The 20,354-nt window shown below is 39.2% G+C and overlaps 1 protein-coding gene across 3 annotated transcripts in view; it reads left to right on the top strand.

Annotated features, from left to right (window-relative positions):
- Positions 1-2: 2 nt before the first annotated feature.
- MUC2 (mucin 2, oligomeric mucus/gel-forming) overlaps positions 3-20,354 on the top strand; it is a 114,678-nt gene continuing 94,326 nt past the window's right edge. Inside the window, exons 1-4 of one of the 3 annotated variants that reach the window (XM_048950123.1) lie at positions 3-70; positions 522-588; positions 724-827; positions 9,959-10,033. In XM_048950123.1, the coding sequence (XP_048806080.1) occupies positions 773-827; positions 9,959-10,033 (130 nt within the window). In that variant the 5' untranslated portion in view covers positions 3-70; positions 522-588; positions 724-772. Of the gene's footprint in view, positions 589-723; positions 828-9,958; positions 10,034-20,354 lie in introns of all 3 variants that reach the window. The other 2 variants (XM_048950122.1, XM_048950125.1) reach the window with 2 other exon arrangements.

The following is a 20,354-nucleotide window of genomic DNA, read 5'->3' as shown; positions in this document are numbered from 1 at the left end:
GCAAACCTCCCTGGTCCCTGCCATGCTCTAGGCAATCCTCTCTGGGCTTCCTCAGCTCTTACCTCAGAGGGTCAAGATGCTATATCTGCTTCCTATTCTTCTCGAGAACAACTCTTAAGTCGTACACTAGGGGGATTCCTGACAAAAGCTCAGCTAGCCGGGTCGTTGTGTAGGCACACCGGCCCTCCTCAGCACGTGTTCAGTCGCTCTGAGGGAAAGCCCGACCCCTCCTGAGCGGTGTGTGGGAGGCTGCAGCGGCAAGGCGGGAAAACCTCTCCGTTTCTGCCGCCCAGACGCTGTATTAGAAGCACTTTTCTGCTATATTGCAGAAAAGCGTGTGAGATTTGTGCTTTTACCCTCTGTGCGCTGAACAAATTGGTTTGGGGCGATGGACTGACGTGGTTTGGCAGACATTTTGTGTGACTTGTTTTTTTGTGGAAACACCAGAGGATTGCAAACGGTTTTATGGGGGAAATATGCTGAGGATAGTTTTAAAATCTACCTTCCCTCCCCACACGCAGGGAGGATTGATGTTTCCTTTAGAAAGTGAGGAGCTGCCTGAATATGAATTTCTTTCCACAGTCACAGGTGAGCAAGGAAGGTTCTCCCACCAGCTGGCAGAGGCAGCTGTGCTCTGCTCCCTCCCTTCAGCTGCAGCTGGCTGGCGTGTTCTCCAGATGCCTCCTGCAGGCAGTGACCACCATTTTGTTTCTAATACCTCAGCCTGAACTCCCTGAAGCCATCTTGCTGTAAGTCCTTGTAGCGTTCTGCAATGGGGCTGTGCGTGTCCTGGCTCGTTACCACACGCAGCAAAGTACAAATGGCAGGTAAGTATTGGGTGGTACTGTAGTTTGTTCTGGTAAAAATGTCCATTTGTGATGTTGGCCTGTGTGAGCTGAATGTTCCAGGCTTGTGTTTATTTTCTGTATCTGCTGCCTGTTGCAGTTCTGTTTGTTCTGCTCTTCAAGTGTGATGGCAATCTGACTGAATTTAACATCAGATTTTACTGCAGTGGTTTTATAATTGGTTGTAAATATTGAAGTATCTCAAAAAGTCCCATCAAACTAACTCAGTAAATGCTAGGTTTACCAAGAAGTTCTGTCATCCAGCAAAGGTTTTGTTGTATTACAGCTGTCTATACCCTGAAGGACACTACGTCCCTGTTGTGAACAAAACCCTCACCTAGTCTTGCTTCTTCAATTTGTTTTGAGCCTAAAGTTGGCAATTTTGAAAGTATTTATTGCACAGTGATTAAAAAAGTAATGAAACAAAAAGATCATTTATATGGATACAGTTAAACTGAATTCTGTGATGGATATATATATATTTGCTTGCTCAACCACTGGTTATCATTTTCCTTAAATTCTTTGCTGTAGTTTATTCAAATTTATATATACTCTTATTTAAAATTGGCTTACATCTGTGAGATGTCAAAAAAGCCTCGTTTGTAACTTAAATCAAGCATGTTAAGGTGTTATGTTCTCCTGAGCTCAAGGTGAAAATTAGAAAATGATATAATGTGCATTTATTAAAAATACTTTTTGTTTTGTAGGCCACTCTACAGGGTAAACATGTTTTTTCTATGGAATTCAGGATTCTAAGCATATTTATAATTGCTAGTGTCACATTTATATCAAGGAATCCAATATAATTGTAAATGTTTACTCTTAGGTAAGTTTCCAGGATTTCAGTTCCGCAATCAATACATCGTATGTTTACACACTGCTAGCACTCAGTGAGTCACCACTTAGTATTTGCATTCAGTGATGATATTAATCATACGAGATTGTGATGTCTCTTCAAGTTCCGTTCAGTTTTCTAATGCCACTGGTCTGACAGCCAAGTGTATCTCATCTTGTTCTTAATATGTGTCTAGAGAATTTCAGTAGACTTCTGTAAATTTTGTTAGAAAGAGTAAATTGGAGCCACTGAAGCAGAGCAGATGTGGAGAGAGCATCTGCTTGACATCTTTTGGCACTACTTCTTCAGGACAGTTGCTTGAACTGGTTAAGGGAGAGCTCTAGGAGTAAAGGTCATGTCTGAGACAAGAACTGATTAAAAGAGGGTGTTTGTTTGTTTTAAATATTCAGTAGGTATTAGTGGTTAATGTATGGTCTCTGGATCAGAGCAAGTTCCCTACTTGTATTTAAAAATAAAGCAGTCTGGGGGTGGTGTGTGTGTAGAATATTATTTAATATTACTGGTTATCAGGTTTATCTAGGCAACTAAATATTTGATTTACCCATTGAAGAGACTCTGTGGTTGGAAGTAACTCTTAGGAGATTGTGAGGATGGAAACATTGTTTTTTTTTTTTTTTCTTGCAGCACAACAGTAAGTTAATATCTAGGGGCCATTAAAAACATCACTTTATTTTTGATGTGTCAACGAATTTTTAATATTTTTCTCGTGAAGTTCTACCTATGTAAGCGTTATTGAATAATCTTAATCTTCTAAAATAGCTGTTAATTTTGAACTTCAATTCAGCATGTCTCTTATTGATTCCAGTTTTTGTATTTTTATTTTCTTAATATATAAGATATAATTTCAATAATTTCACTTTTATTTTCTCCTTATTACAAATGCTAGAAGTAGAACTAGTGGGTAAATAAAAATGTCTAAGAATCACAAAATGGCTGAGATGGGAGGGAACCCCTGGTGCTGTCTGGCCCAACCCCTGCTCAAGCACTGACACTCAAATACAACATGTTCAGACATCTTCTGAATATCTCCAAGAGACTTCACGGCCTATGGGCAACCTGTGCCAATGTTTTGTTGCCTGAATGGTAGATAAATACTTTCAAAGATTTACACAGAGCCTCCTGTTTTTCACTTTGTGCTGATTGCCTCCTGACTTGTTACTGGGGAACACTGAGCAGAACCTGGCTCCATCCTCTCTGCACTCTCCCTTCAAGTATCTATATACATTGATAAGATCCACCCTGATTCTTTTCTTGTCCGGACAGAATTGTCCCAGATCTCTCAGCCTTTCCTTGTAGTGAAATGCTCCAGTCTCTTAGTTATCTCTGTGACCCTTCATTGGGCTCTTCTAATGTGTAGTGTATATCTGGTACTGGGAAGCCACTACCCATGGGCTGTTTTATCCGAGCTGAGGGAAAGCATCATCTCCTTTGAGCTGCTGGCAATACTCCTCCCAGTGCAGCAGAGCACTGTTAGCCATTTTAGCAGGGGCACATAGCTGGGTCAGGTTTGGCTTTGGTCTCCGCTGGCACCCCCATGTTGGTTTCTGCCTGACTGCTTTATAGCTGAGTGACCCCTACCAGCTGCTGGTGCCACCAGGCTTTGTTCCTCCCCAGGTGAAGGACTTGTTGAAATTCATTAGGTTTTTGCCAGTTCCTTTCTCCAGCCTGTCAGCGTCCCTCTGGATGGCAGCAGGATCCTCTGGTGTGTCAGCCACTCTTCCCAGTTTGGGTCCTCTGCAAACTTACTGAGGATACACTCTGTCCCATTGTCCAGATTATTAATGTAGATGTTAAGCTGCATTTCCTGGAAACTTCCCTAAGACAAAGCACCAAACTCTCTCCCTGTATGTCAGGTATTCTGGGTAGATTTAATTATTTAATGTTATTTTGATTTGTTTGCATATCTTCAGTCAATTGTATCTGTATTCTTCAGTAAATACAACAAAAGTTGTTACTTAAAGAGAGTCATTACCATTGTCTGCTAACCATTGGTTGTTCAAATAGTTGAAAATAATTTCTTCATATTTTTCCTTTATTTATGTATTAATTTGTTTGTTTGTGATCTTCCCTTCCTGCTGTCTGAGGCCACAACTTCTGGTCAAGATCCCATCCCAGAAGTACTCCCTCAGCTTTCTCCTCTCTTCATCCTTTTTCTATGTCAAGTTTTCCTTTATTCTGGACCATATAAAAATATTAGATGCACTGCTATCTCCTGCTGCCCAAATGCTTAGTGCAGATGAAGTGCAGAAGAAGGGACTGCAGTCACTGGGAGGCTACTGATTAGAGAAAGGTTGATGTCTCTAGGCCAAAGCAGACAAACTTTTAGGACAGTCACAGATGTTAGGAAGCATTCTGCAGGAGGTCAAGTCCTAGAGATCTTCTAAGAGCTTGCTTTAGATTCCTAGCCCTAAAATCATGGAATTCAGAGACTATTTCCATTTTAATGCATGTGTTTTTCCTGCTAGGGCTGAAGTGCTATGACTTAATAGTAATCTGCAGTATTTATTTTGGAGTTGCACAACAGGGTGACTACTGCTTTGGGGTAGGTTGTTATTCAGTCTCTATATAATTCCCTGATATTTTGTTGTGAACATCCACTGCCATCTACCTGCCCCTTAATACTTCCTAAGCAGCCAGTCATGAATAAACTTAATTGAAACTTAGTAGATTTCTTGCACCACCACAAAGAAGAGCATAATAGGAGAGGAAAAGCAAGCACTGAAACTGCATCTGGGAGCTCTTGGAGCGCTCTGTGCAGCCTGCTCTAGTGGTTGTCGACCCTGCATGTAGCAGGGGGATTGGAACTAGATGATCATTGTGGTCCTTTTCAACCCAGGCCGTTCTATGATTCTGTGATTTGGTTTGTTCTACTGATGACTTCAAGTCTGGACCCTTTGTTTCTCAGAGTACTCATAACAGCCATTCGCCAGCATAACATTTCAACGTTTCTTGGCACAAATCTATGGAATGGAACACCAGTTATGGTCTTAATGTTGTTTTGTTCACCTTGCAAATCTATTGCCCTGAATGGTTGGCTGCTTTATCAATATCAAAAGCAGACTGATTATAAAGCTATTTTCCTCCTGTGCCCTGCTTTTGTGCTGTTCTGCTGTCCATGTAGTTTTTGTGTTGTCTCTGTGCGTGGGCCTTTTTTGTGGTCTGTGTGGGCACCATAGATCTGCAGCCATTTCTCCTGAGAGAAACTTTATGCTCATAGAAAATAGTTCCTGCATCTTCATGTGTGATAAGAACTTTGAGGAAGTGCTGACCATTTTGAGATTTGTCCCTTTAGTGCAAAAGGAGGGTTGGCAGTATACTGAACAACATTTACAAATGGTAACCTGCTATCATGTTTCTTTGGGATCTGTTTATAACAAAAGCTTCCATCATTGGAGCACTGCACAATCTCTGAACTTGTATAAATGTGAAGGCCAGGATGGAAAGAATCAAATTCGATGGGTGCTTCTTCCTCTGAAGAATATGTAGTGCTGTACTTGTGCTTCCTCTTTGTTAAAAGAAAATCCTTTTGCAGGAATAGGTGATCTTGCCTGTCAAATATGGAGTTAATTTGGAATAAAAATATATCAATAAGCACAGTAAATGCTTACAATGTAAAGAAGCAGAAAGGAGATATTTTTACAGTTCTGGTCTGTTGAGTACAAGATAAATGGGTAACTAAATTATACTTAGTGACACTTCAGGTATACGTTAGCTCATGTGGTTCGGGGCTCTTTGCTTCTGCATGAAAGGCTTGGATAGAATTACTGAGAAGCCTAGGGGAGGAATGTCACTGTGCCACAGGAATTCATGGGAAGATGGTATCTTCAGCAATTTGGAATCAAGGAATGGAAACATATAGATAACCTCCTCCTAATCATTTTTCTTTTTCTGTGATCAGAAGTGAAAATGATTTGATAAATGGTTTCTTGCAGCCAGTATAATAGCAGAATTTTCACTAGTTCTGCTACATGTAAAAGTTTTTCATTTTCCCTCGCTGTGGGACCGGAAGTCCGTTTGATCGTACAGAAAGTCCGTGTGCTTTGGCAGGTCTGCAGTTTAAACTTGATTGCCCACCCAGAACTCCCTATTGAAATCCTCAGGGAGACTTGGCTGCTTCTGCATACACTCTACTGTCCGTTAATTGATTAATATCGCTTCATTTATAAAGTTCTGTGGCAGAAGTGACATTTGTATGGTTGCATTTGGATGGTGTTTGAAATATTGCTGAGTACAGAATGGCTGTCACATCTGACAGCACAGTTACAGCACTACCCATATTTTATATGCAATTGTGAAAGCCGATTTGGGAATTTCTGAGTTGGAAAGCCAAAAATTATTTTTCTTCAATCTATGTGCAAATTAATTATAGAGAGGAATAAAAAATGGTTCTCACTTCTGTCTTTGAAAGCAACATATATTAGACAAGCTCTACTGCTTCGTGGGAGTTGCTCCCTGGATTTACACAGGCTTAGCACAGCTACATTTATCTACTTGTGAATGCATTTTTATGCATGTGAATATGTTGCAGTTGGTGATGCAAGAACTGTGGAAACATGACTGGTATGTTTCTGATGAATAGTAAGCAACAGGCTGCTGTGTACATCGCTGGCTGCTGAAGAGCAGGTGTGCCTAATGATAGGTGCTGGGATTGTTTTGAATTCCTGCTTGTACATGAATGAGGAAGTTATCTATGGAAATCTCATCACCAAATCATTATCTTCAGTGAATTTACCTTATTTAATCTGGATTTATCCGTAATTAATCAGGTCATAAAAAGCTGGAAAAGAATTTTTTTTTCATTTTGCCCTAATTATTTTTGAGAAAAGCAAAAACTAAGTTTCTGTGAAAGTTGGACCCAGACAGAGGTTCATGAGAAGGACGCAGCTCTGTAAGTCTCGTACTGTAGGGATTGTCTGGGTCAGAGGCACTTGGTCTTCCTTCGTGCAGGAGCTCTCTAGTTGTTGCAGAGCTGTACCTTCAAATGAAAGAGCCAAGGGAGGAATTCAGCAGATTGCAGAATCAAGAAGGGTGAGGAGGAGATCAACTGGATCTTCTCTGAGACCTAGAAGTGTCAAGAGCTTGGCCCTCCAGCTGCAGTCAGGGAATCGGACAGCCTATGTCTATGCATTTGGTAGGTGTAAATTCTCATGGCGTCAAAGGCTGGAAGCTGGTGACTTCTCACACCAGGACGAAGGCTCCTAGATTGCTAGAAGGAAGTGTTGAGTGGGCATAGTTAGAAACTCCTTATTGCAGGAGTCAAAGAAGAGAGGATCAGTCAATCTGATTTATTTTGTTTCGAGAAGTTTGCTTCTTGCATTTGGAATGTTGTGGATAAACTTCTAAGGCTTCTATCACTCTCTGACTGCTATGCAACACCGCTCTTCCACGTAGGTGCCATGCTGACAGGGGTGACCTAGGAGGTATCAGTTGAGACTAAACATCTGTGGAACAGTGACCAGGGGCACGCAAGCAAGCTGATATCGTCCATTATCCTGCTGCAGAGAGAAAGGAAGAATCTGAGGAGGACTAGATGGGTCCTACATGTTAACAGTTGTGCTGTTGATGTTCTCTTTTATCTAGAATGGTTAGTCAGCCCAAAGGAAAGTATGACAGCTTTCTCATTTATTGACTTTGTATCAACTAGTGAATTAAAGAAGTATGTTTCTTGTAGGATGGCTCTTAAACCTCTTCGGGATGTTGTGGGAAATCGGTCATTCAAATAAAGAGGCAGCTATAGTCTAGAAATTCCAATACGATTTCTGTTTATAGGGAAGTATTATTTTGCAGGAAAGAAGTGTGTGTGACTACTAGTAGAATAGAGATGTCAATTTGATATCGAGTCAGAGAGTGCCTTGAAAAGCTGCTAACAAACCATCCTTGTCAGATAGAGAGAAAAACTGCTGACATGTGATGTTATTTAAGCAAACCATATTCATGAACTAAGTTTTGTGTCTGTTTCTTCAGTGCCTGTAAAGTTTCTGTTAGGAAGCAGCAAAATGATTTTTACAGAACTCAGCTTAAACCTGCTTGTGGGCTACTGTAGTGATTGTTAAGAGCTGATGAATGAATACTTTGGAAAGAATACCCAAATGGCCATCTTTTCTTTGTTACCTTTCCAACACTGGACAATGATGCTGTCATGGTGAATTTTTGAGGTATTTGGATGAAAATCAAAGAAACTGGTAATGTAATGCTATTTAGACAGGATGGGTCACATTCTAGACAACTGGCTAGTTCTGAGTAATGAAGAGCTGTGTACTTGTATGTTTTATACACCACTGTATGGGGATAAGTAGTTCCTGTGTTACTTTTTTCAGAGTTTGAGCAAGTCTTTCATGATATTTGGCTAGCTTCCAGAAGCCTACTCTTAAAACTTAAATATCAGGTCTTGTGTAGCTTTCTGCTTGTTCATAAATTAAAGCTTTTGTTGCAAGGTGTAAGCTGCATAAAGAATGTCAGCTAGAAACGTGGCTTGGGTCTCATTAAAATATGCTCTTAGGTCTTGGGTGGGTCACTCCTTTCTGTCATTTCAGGAGCTTAAAAGCAGCAGTAGCTATCTGGAGTTGATACTGAGACAGGGCTTTAACCTTTTCCCCATGTATTCTATTTCTTTAACAGTTAGCAAACATTCTGTAATCTTGGAGTCCGATGTGATAAGATTCTTCACTTTTCCCCTTAGCCATCATCGCCCTCTAGTCTGCAAAGTATGTTTTAATACAGAGGGGGAAAAAAAAGGAAGTGAAAGAATTGTACATGTTTTCACAGTGATTAAATTTTGTGAATAAACTCTTTCTGTGTGTAGAGTCTGAGTAAACATACTCTATGTGACAGGCTTTTGTGGAAAATAGGAACTGCTTGTCTCTTGTCAAGAGATGCAGCAGATCCACAAACACCCCCCTCATTTATAAGAGCTTGAAATGCAGGTGAAAGCATTTACAAGAAACTCCCAGGCATTGGCCAGAAAGCAGTCCTACTGCACCTAGGAGAGACAGGTCCCAGATGTGCGTTAATGTTTTTCTCTATGTGTAATTGGTTCTTGGAATAAAAGGGCAGATATTTGTCTGAATCAAGCAAGACGTTCTGCATGCTTCCTTAGCATGTGAGGGGGGGAAAGGCAGCACCTGCAAAATGCTGATTTCTGTCAATGAGAATTGATTCATTATCTGTAAACTAGAAACCATTTTGATTTTTTTATTTCCATTAAAACAGATTAGAATTTTAATTGTAGGTAATATTTCTAAATAATAATAATATTCTGATATTCTTAACTGTTCATGGTCTAATAAGGCCAGTAATCCTCATCAGTGTAGCATTTTTTGTGCAATGGCTGTTTGGAAATAATAAAATGCAGGAAAAGATGGAAAGGATTTTTTTTACACAGTTCTCATAACAACTCATAATAGACAGCAAAATTACTGTTCATGATGTTAAGCAATTCCAGGCAGTCTGTTCTGAGACACAGAAGAACTTCATTTTTTTAACTGGTGGGAACGTTTGGCATTTGCAGTTGTCAGACTATACGTATGTTGTCATCAGATAAATTCTTATTCTTGAATCTTATTCTGCCCACAGAATAACTTATGACTGAAACTAAATCTGAAAATCACCATTTTTCTCAAGTAGGTTAGTTAGAAATATAATCCTGGAGCTTCCTGGGAGGTGAAAAGAGTTCTATTCTGTACCCTGCTCACATTGCAGCTCAGAATTTTTGAACTATAAAAGCAGGAGTAATTCTGAAGACTTATTCTGGAAACTGTACCTGTATTCACGTGTTCGAAAGCAGCTTAGGACAAATTTTAAGGCCTGGTTCTTCAGTGAATTTCACATGGCACCAAACCAGAGAAGGTGATCAGCAATAGAGCGTGACTGTATTCTTGTTATTTCAGTCTTCTGCAAAACAAGAAGTACTAAACACTAACAGATCTCACTGCTTAAAACTTGAAACCAATATACTGAAAGAGGAGTTTATCTATAAGTTACTAACTTCTTCTGTATTAATTAGTCCCAGTGCAATGTCTCTGTCTTCTAACATGCCAGGGCAAACAACCCATGCAGCAGTATGCTACAAAGTTGTCTGTGTCATTGCCTTTCCATGTTCCTTTGAGATCAGCTGTGTTGCTTGCTTTGACAACTCACAACCCAAATACTAGAGCTAGTTCTACATGCTCATATTACTTCTAAAACTCACAACCCTAGTACTAGAGCTAGTTCTACATGCTCATATTACTTCTAATTTTCTCTTATTTTTTAACTACAGTATCATTGCATGGTAGTAGAGCTCCTGCCCTTGTGGAATTGCCACTGTTGCTGCTTCAAGCATGTCGTGATTCCAGTAAGTAAAATCCGTGCTAGTTTCCGTCTGTGAGTAGCATTTCTTTCTTATTTTGGAGCAAAGTCAGTCTCACCTTTAGCAAACACAGAAACACTGCAGAGAATTTTTGCAGCCAGAATTATTTGCTTTGACAGTATGATGGCTCCCTTTTTCTGTCAGAGCCGTGCTGTCGTTTCCTGGGAAACAGTTACCCCATATGTCTGCCTACTATGTCAGGCAGAAGTAGAAACATAAAGCATTCCAGTCATCATTCCCCTGTGAATCTGGGGCAGAAATGCACTTGATTAACTTAAATGCTGTAATTCTCAAGAAAACACTTCATGTTTCAACATGAACATGATCTCCAGGAACACTAATTAGTTGCTTTGTGGCAGTGAATCTGGATGACAAATCATTGCACGGAGGAAGTGCTGCAAAGCTTAAATATGGAAACTTGGAAAGGACATATTTGAAAGTCATCCTGTTACTCATATTTCAAGGAAGTCTGTATAAACCAGCTTTTCCTAATGGTAGCACTCTAGAATAACTTCCTGAGACAAGCTGTTTTGTAGTGATGGCAGCAGACTCCCCGCAGTTCTGTGACTGTGGAACTGTGAACAATGACAGGAGAGAAAGTTGGTTAATAAGTTACAGTGCCCTTGGCTTAGGTTATTGTGAGTGACCTGGATCATGGTGTATGCTGTACAATGTAGTAGTTCGTAGTGTCTTGTTTTGAGTGCCTACTTTGAAGTACATTGGATGTATGCAGTCAAAGGCCAGTGGGAAACCAGTAGCTCATGTATATTACTGCAGAAAAGTAAATAGCAAACTTTCAGAGGTCACAGGCTGTTTTATTGCTTGTTTTTTTTTCTCCAGGGTTCTGGAATTTGATCAGTACAGAGGAGCTAATTAGAAATCAGAGAGGGCATGAGACTGGCAACTGTTGTCCTCCTAAGGGAACAAACTTGAGTCTATGTTCTTCGGTCTTGCACAGAAATACAGGGTGCAAATGATGATGAAGACAGGCTGATATTGCTGCTTCCAGACTTCCTGCTCTTTCCTTGGTCAATCAATTCCTATCTGAGAAAGGTCAATTTCATGTGCAGTATCTCTTATTTTTTTCAGCCCCACCGCAAGTTGGCAGTGAATTTTGACAGGATGCTACTGCTTAATGTTTATTCAAATAGTTTTATCTTTGGAACACCGTATAAAGGCTGTCAGTTGCTTACACTTTCCCTCAATGCGAGAGAGGAGAGTGATGGTAGTTTCACTGTTTATGTCAAGAATTGAAGATCTGAGCTCTATCTTCAGCTGTAATGCCCACAGGCTGTGGAAACTGCTGACATTCCTGCTGGAGACAGAGCTTCCTACAAAACTGTTTCTAAAAATGGTACCTTTGGGGAAGGAATTTACTTTTTCAGTAGGAAAGCACTTAAAATATTCCATTCAGGCTCCTCCTCTCCCTGATCAATTACATCTCCATATTTCTGACACAACTAATGCTCTGCTGAAGCTACAGCTTCAGTCTATAGTGACTATTCTGGTATTTTTTCCAGTAAAACCTTTTATCTATCATTAGTTAGCACCTCTTGTTTCATGAGATGTGAATTGCAGGTGAGGTAGCTGCTGGATGTGAATACTGGAGTGTATCAGATGGATTAATCAGCCTGATGGTGATGGGTTGATGGTTAGACTAGATTATTTCCAGCCTTTATGATTCTATGGAGATGTTTGACCTGGGTTCTGGGAGATTGGATTCCATACTGGGAAAAACATCATTCTTCTAAATTTGATGGCTTAGAAATAAGGATATAATTTCAGATGTGCAGCGTATTTCCCCACATCAGTTCATCTTTAAAAATCACATTCCAATCTCAGTTAATGGAAGGTGAAGTAAAGAAGGTTAGCTTAAATGTATAAATTGCAGAATTTAATGTGTAGATTATAATGCCATATAAACTACTCTGTTTTACCTGCAGCTCTGCTAAGTCAATTTATCCTGTTGCATAGCATCTGTTCTCTGGTGGCAGGCAGGGGAGAGGTGGAAGAGCATAATAGACAAGCGGCAGCTGAAAAGCTGCCTATGGAGTGAACGCAGTCACAGTGAGAAGCTGGAAGCAGCTGCTGCAGTGAGCCCAGTGTCACAGTGAGTCAGCAAACTGCACAGAGCTAATCCCAGTGAACCACTGTGCTTATGAATTACACTTGAAGGTTCCTCAGGCACTGCTAGTTGTTCTTCAGCAGAATTGAAGGTCCCAGCTCTTTCCTCTGCCTGCGCAGTGGGTCCAATGTGTTTGCAGCTTGCAGACAGAAGCCAGGGTAGTGTGCTTGCAGGAGAATATGCAGGTTTGCAAGTTGGGAGGCTGTTTGGTTTTTGAGAAATGTTCTTTTAAGTAGTTCAGCACTGGAGCCGGCAAGTCTAGGAAGGAGCTGCAGATAAACCTGTTTGGGTTCGTGGAGACAGGTGGAACTGATTGGTTGCTCAAGCACCTTTAGGCCAGAATGATCTTTAGACATCACAAATAACATTTTCTCTCAACCCAGTGGTGAATTGGTGTCTCAGTGCAGTGAAAAATAGGTCTGACAGAGTCCTGCCTTCTGAGGCATTATATTCTTCTGTCAAATAATGCTGCAGATGACGTTTTCACGTTACTGACAGAACAGTTTTGTTTTGTTGCTCTTCAATTTTATATAGCTCATGTACTTCATACCCAATATTAGTGTGTATTAGTGGTGGGTAAATATTCTTTCCAGAATGAAGGAATTATTACTAGCATGAAATACACATTTTTATTTTTAACTTTCCTTTTTTCTCTCTTGACATTTGCTGTAATGTTTCTAAGCAAAAGTAATGGCTGCACATAGTTCTAGTGAAGAAATTCCAGATAGTTGGGAAAAAAAGAGTATACAAGTGGGTTTCATTGAAAATCTCTGCAGGAATGCATGTATAAGTACACCTATTGGCCTGATTGAGCTATGACATAGGAAACCTAAATTAGCTAAATCTGAGATCATACAAGGTGTGCTGATCTTCACAAGATTCTGGACATGAAGGACACTAAGATAAAGCAATGTGTGCTTGGTGTTTAAGCAGCGTTGTGGAACAGCTCCTGAATATTGCTGGAACACAGTGAGGTTATCTCCCTGCCGACACAGCAGTTATTCCTAATGTATGCCTTGGTCTCCCTCTGTCATCATTTCCAAGTACCAAGATGCAGGATAAAGCATCTAAGTTCTAAGGGCCTCAGGAAAACAAGTCCACTGGTGTCAGTGAATGGGATAGCTGTTGGAACTCAGCAATGCAGATGAGACCCTGGATGGTAAATTCAGGATGCAGAGGGTATGGAGGCCCTTTGAGGTGCTGCTAACTTGCAGATAGCTTGTGGTTTTTTTTCTAACCATTGTTTACAAGAATAATTTAGGAGTTTTGCCTCTCCTAAACCAAGCATATTTCTTTCTTTTTCACTCTTTTTCATTATGGACTGAATAGAGCAGTTGTACAGAACATCTGTAAATTTTGCTTTGTAATAAAGCAAACAGGAGGTAGCAGACCAGTGATTTTTGCAATGCTGCAATAGTATGGCTTTATGTGCAATATGTCAACAGTAAATAATTTAATAATTATAATACAGTATATTTAATATACCATATAATTAATGAACTAATATTGTATTACTAATGATGGTATTAGTGCATTATTGAATTGTAATGTACAGGGCAACACCTAGACCATATTAAAGAACCTCTAGCTACCAGCTAAGAGAAAGCTGTGATACAGGTCCTGAGAGGATGTATTGAGAAAGTTATGTCATTTTCACATTAAAAAAATGTTTTCTACATTTTTTTTTTTCCCCCCTCTATTTTGTACTTAGAAATATATGTAGGTTTAGAATTATACGTGGTACTGTCTCTGTAAATTCCCTTACTGCACCTTGTTCACAGCAACACGTTGCCAGTCCTTTGATCTCCTGTTAGGTGATTCAGTATTTTCTTTTGGCCTCCTGGTGTGCTCAGGTTGTGTATAGTGTTGTTTGCCTACTGCTGTCCAATGGAATACAAAAAAGCAGCTCCTAAGGCAAAGAGCTCTATTATAAGCAAAAAGAAAAATGCAAGAATATGTATATAGTGGCCAGATCATTTTTTTAATTATATTTTTCTTAAACCCTTTTCCTATAAAGAAGTAATGATGCCATCTACTGGCAGAGAACAGGCTGCTTATGGAATCTGGTACTCTGGTACTCTTGTTGCATTTTGTGTCCCTTTTTCCGATGTTTAAATCATTGATCTTGGTCATAAATAGTACATTGAGCCAATTATTTCTATGTGCAGCTCATAAATTATGAAGAGTTGTGTCAGAAGATCACGTTGACAAATGCTTTTCTTGCCAAGTAAGTGTTGGCCTTGTGAAGGAATTTAACAAAACAATAATGAAGTTTGTATTTAATATTATTATTCAATTAGTGAAACCAGTTTTAATAGTTTTTTCCCTTTGAAAGCTGCAGTAATAGAATAAACTCAAACCTTTTCTACCCCTCTGCCTCAGTCTTTTTCATCACTAGCTGAAAAGCAAATGGAATTTCCTCTCTCTCCCAACCTCAATCAGGGGTTTCAGCAGTAGAGCTGTCAATTGTTTGAACTAAAGCCAGACTGTACCACTCTTTCTTTCAGTGCCTGATTAGTTAATGAATGTTGTAATACAGTGATCAGGAAGGAGTGAGCATGCTCATGCTATACAAGGAATGGGAGGCCATGGTACTAGTTCAGTAGCACTTGTCACGCTCTTCTTTGCTACTTTATTCTGTTCAGGTTTTCCTGATCAGTGATGCTGTCTGGAAAGACACAGGAAAATATCCTTGTCTCATACTTTAGCAGTTTGATGCCATATCTGGCAAGTTAATCCCTTGAGATTCCCTTAACTTAGCTTGGACAAAGTGTTCACTTTCCTTTTCTCAGTATGAAAGAACTTTCTCTTGAGATAGACTTCATTCTAGTTTGAAGAGACTGTCAGATTTTGACTTATAGCCTCATTTGGCTTTTGTGCATGCTGCTTTCTGGATGCTAAGTAAATGATATTGTTCTTCCTCTTTACAGAAGGCTGTTGATCATGAGGAGACAGATGAAGAAAACTTATCGTTTTGATCTTGCTTGGTTTTGCAGATTTTATGTAGGCCTTGGGATGCTGATGGTTGAAAGCTCAGGCCTTCATCAGGCTGTGGGAATACTTTTTCATGAGTAACCACAGAGGGGCACTGAAGAGTGTGCCATGTTAAGCTGTTCACCGAAAAAAAAAACCCACAGTATTTCTGATGATCATCTTTGCTAACTTCATGGGGTGTCAGTTGTTCTGTAGCTGTGCTAAGTTTGAGTACTGAGGACTTGAGGAAAAATAAAAGTAGACCAAAGCAATTAATAAAACCCTATCCATGATCTTTCCATGGTTTGGCACAGTATGTTTTCAGTGTGTGAAACTGACAGTACAATGTACCCTGTGAACTATTACTGCAATTGAAATCCTAGCATAGACAATGCTCTTTTATTTTCTCACGATTGCTTTGTGGTTATTCTTATTTTCTATTTTCTCACCTTCTCAACTGGCTCTGAAGGTGTTTTGGGTTAGTACTTTTCACTCAGAATTATTCAGTTTGTTTTCCCATCCAAGCACAATTCAGTTTTTGACACCTATTGTGAATTTTACGAAGGCTGTGTGATGTTAATGTGAAGTCTAATAGAGTTTAACTTTTCTTTGTGCGTAGAAAGGATCTTTCCAGTTTTTAACTATGGTAATACTAGGGTAGCAGTAAGTGAGGTTAACTACAAACTAATTGGGTGGACTCCCCATATTAATTTTTTGAAGACAGACTCTTGTGGGAAACAACTAAAATGTCTCAGTATGAATGAATGGCAGCTAAATCCTATTCTCCTGTATTTTGTCCTGTGTTTCAAGTCAGTGTTAGCAAAGCTAGGTTACGTGCCTACGATTGGATATCATCTGTTTTGTTCTTGAAAGATGCTATCAATATTTTACATGCTGTTAGAATTAATTTATTATGGTTAGCCAGCTCATCTATTAAGCTAGAATGTATATATATATATAAAATGTATATCCTTGTGCTTTTTTTTTGTTTTTTCCAGAAATGAATCCATAACTGATATGAGCAAAACACATTTATGTGTGTCCTGCTGACATACATTAGAGGACACTGTACCTCAGTAAAGATATCCTTATTATTGTGCACTTTGCTAAAACAGTGTGGGAAGTGGTTATTACCTAAGTGCAACATTTCAAACAGTTATTTCTTGACTGAACAACAAATAGACTGATTCTCTTCATTGGAAATACTGAAATTGTTTGAATAAATTAAAGAACTTACACAGTGAATTGCAACCCAATAATCATAGAATCGAAGAATGGCTTCAGTTGGAGGGGACCTTAATGATTGTCTAGGTTCAACTCCTCTGCCATGGGCAGGGTTGCCAGCCAGTAGATCAGGCTGCCAGGATCTGACTCAACCTGGCCCTGAATGCTTCCAGAGATGGAACCTCCACAGCTTCTCTGGTCAGCCTGTACCAGTGCCTCACCGCTTTTTTGAGTAAAAAATTTCTTCCTAATGTCTAACCTAAATCTCTTCTATTTTTGTTTAAAGTCATTTCTCCTTGTCCTATCGCTATGATGTAAAAAATCTGTCCCCCTTCTGCTTGTAAGCTCCCTTCCATTACTGGAAGGCTGCAGTGAGGTCTCCCTGGAGTCTTCTCCAAATTGAACAAGCAAGACTCCCTCGACCTTTCTTTGTAGGGGGAGGTACTCCAGCCCTTTGATCATCTTTGTGGCCCTCCTCTGGACCCTCTCCAACAGCTTAGTATCTCTCCTGTACTGAGAACCCCAGGAATAATACTGTACTGAGATTTGTTGTGAGCTGAATGAAATGGCACTGAATGCTGAATATGATCTCTAAAATAGCACAGAGGCCTCTAAAAGGTATCAGTTCTGCCTAAAATGCTGTATTGTGCCTGAGGTATCCAGCAGAACATACTACATACCTAAAGATGTGTTGATAAACGTGCTTCATAACCAGAGACTTTAAGCTGCCTATGTCTTCTGTGTTCTTTCTCTGTACCGTAAATCCAGGAACTGAGTGACCTCACATTTCAGCTTCCCAAAGAGATTGGTATGTGCAGCATGCTCTGCATACACCTAACTCCTCCTCACTGTGAAGTCAGGCTCAGGCCACCACAGGCTCTGAAAACACTGAGGTAATGTGTTAGGTCTGCTGCAGCCTCAGAAGACTTAAAAAGAAATTTTGAGAAAGTGTCATCATGGCCATCTGGAATGTATCTGTGCGTGTATCTATGTGGGATATGTGTTTTTGCATGCACAAATATAGGTAACCTAGCTATCTGACTTTCTTACAGTCTTTTAGCCCCAGCAGGAATGGAATAATATACACAGGCAATAGACAAATAGACAATTGCAATAGACAAAACACAAATGTATGTATTTATGCACATCCTTCCATACTTGATGAGGTGAAAAAACTGTAAGGAAGTCAGTTAGTAAATCAGATGGATAATAGGAAAGAGAAAGCCCAGTAAGCTGGGAACGCAGGAGACTGAGTAGCACAAAGCTGGCTTTGTTTTTGAATCCAACTACTTTACTGAAGCAAGCATGATTTTTTGAACAGTAAATTTACTTAATTCTGTTTTCCTCCGTCCTCCCCCCCTTTTTTTGGGGGTGTGTGTGAATTGCACTGCATACAAACACTCAAAACTGGAATTCTCTATAATGCTATCTGAAGCCAAATTCTATAGAAGAGTGAAATAAAATGTATATGATTTGTCAAGAGAAATTCTTGCTGACATTGTCACATGCTAAAGAAGCTTCCAGTTGTTTGGTGCTTAGCACAAGTTCATGACTGCTACAAAATGTGCTAGATCTTCAGAAATGCCTTGTTTTCGTCTGTCTGTCCCCAACAGCTGTAGGAACAAAATGCTCATTAAAAAATAATGGCAAACATCCTATAAACTTAAGAAGATAGAGAATTTTATCTTAATAGCAATCGGGTACATAGATTAAAATAATAAAAAAATGATATATATGTAAGCACTTAAATATATTAAATAGCATCAAAGTGGATAATATATTGTAGAATCAAGGCTAAATATAGGAAAGTAAACTGAATAGTATTGTTCTCTTTTAAGCCTTGCTTTCTACTCACATTTTAATAGTCACTTCAGTGTGATTATAACAAAATACGCTGTGCAACAAAACATGTATGGAATTTAAACGTTGAGCAACCGTAAAAACTCATTGGTCTGCTCCATTACATAGAAATGTGACATAATAATGTTTTGCTATCATGTGTTAAAACTGTCTTACGGTACAAGCAGAAGCAAATTTTTGGAGAAAATGGTTAGTATAATCCTGTATTCATTTAGTTATGAGAAGGGCATTGTTTACTGAACCGGAACTTCCTTTCCTTGTACCAGGAACTTGCCATAAATCCCATCATAAGCATGGAGATGGGTGCAAACTCCACATGCAGGCAATGTTATAATCTTTTCTTTCTTTTTTTTTTTTTTTTTTAAATTGGCTGTGGCAAGCAGCTGTTGGTAGTTCTTCTGTTCCTCCCAGAACGTTTATTGCTTGTTCCCTTAAGACGCTGGGCTTGGCAGCTACTTCAATGTGTTGTTTTTACTCCATGGCAAGAAGAGTTCTCATTTTCATTATCTTAGTATTACTACAGCATTCCAAGAATTTTGAATTGCTTCTTCAGAACTGTCAGTTTCTTTTCAGTGCTCTTCTGCAGAGCCTGAGTTTTTCTGCACCAAATGATCCAGTTTCTTTTTCTTTTCTCCACAAAGAGATTTCAGTATTAGTGGCCTTATTTTCACAGAATCACAGAATTGTAGGGGTTGGAAGGGACCTCCAGAGATCATCGAGTCCAACCCCCCTGCCAAAGCATGTTCCCTACAGCAGGTAGCACAGGTCTTCAGGCAGGTCTTGAACATCTCCAGAGAAGGAGACTCCACAAATTTTCTGATTGATAATCCGATTAATGAAAAAATAAGTGTATTTTGTGCAATAAATTGTATGTATGAGTGTCGGAGGAAGTGAAAAACTGTTTACCAGTTGAGCAGTATGCTAGTGCAATGTATTAAAGTCCAGTTCTGGAAGGCAGAAATTCTTTGGTGGGAACAGTACTGTGGTGTCTGGTAAGGTACCTATACAAGCAGCAAGCTGTATTTGTGGAACTCAAAAAATGTTCTCTGTGCACAAAGTTTGTAATTTTCTTATTTTAACTCTTCTGAAAATGAACGTGTGCACTGAAATGTGTGATGTATCTTTTTTTAATTGAAAAACAATGTTGGTATTTAAGGAATGGAATAAGTTGTTACAAGTGAGTGCTGAAAAAACTTAATACAACCACAGAACTGACACAATACAGTCAGTACCAGTTTGTGCTTCTTCACTCTTTCTCAGTGTAGTTCTTGTGATGCATATTAACCACTGGCAGTAATGAAAAATGTCTGCATTATTGCTACTTTTTATTGTGATTTGAGTCACATGAATGTAAGAGCTAGAAAGAAAACAGCACATTCCTTTGCAGAATACTAAGGCCGTAATAATTTAACCTTAGCACCATTATGTAAGTTGGTTTTGAATTTCTGACCAAGATATAAAAAAGCTCTAAATCTCATTAACAATTATTAAGAAGATTAATGGTCTACAGTGACAGTACTGTGCTAACCGTGAGACCTGATTCACGTTCGTTCCTTGGCTTCTTACACACAACCTTTCTAAGTATCCATCTTCTAACCTTTTGTCTAATCATGCTTACCTTTATGTGCAATTGTAAGAAACATTGCAGTTCTGCTAAGATTTCTTTTAGAACTGTGTGTGCGTGCAGTTTTAAGTGCGTTTGAGTTAATGTTCTTTTGCTATGTCTTTAAGTTGTCATATAAAAAGAGAAGGCTGGGTTGTGTAAAGGTGCACTGTATTTATTATCTCTCCATTTCTATTTCCTGCTCAACTGTAGTTTTAAAAAATAAAATCCTTGCAATGTACTAGAAAGTGTGTGGTACGAATGGTTCCCAATTTGGAGGGACTATGTATGCATATAAATGCATATACAATTATTGCAGATTTTTTCTTTCAAATAATTGCCATATTTTTGTAGTTCAGTCATCGTTTTCTTCTCTTTTTGCTGAGGAATCTTAGATTGTTTCTGACAATTTGCTAATGAAGTTATCCACAATGCGCGCTAGCTTTGGTGCTATCAGAATATAAATGTTTGTTTCACAGTAAGGAAGGCAGTATGTTTAAGAAGGACATAGTGATTGAATA

The sequence above is a fragment of the Lagopus muta genome, chromosome 6 (genome assembly GCF_023343835.1).
Source record: "Lagopus muta isolate bLagMut1 chromosome 6, bLagMut1 primary, whole genome shotgun sequence".
NCBI classification, from domain to species: domain Eukaryota; kingdom Metazoa; phylum Chordata; class Aves; order Galliformes; family Phasianidae; genus Lagopus; species Lagopus muta.
Note: the sequence above shows the minus strand (reverse complement) of the source record. Positions and strands in the feature narration are given on the sequence as shown.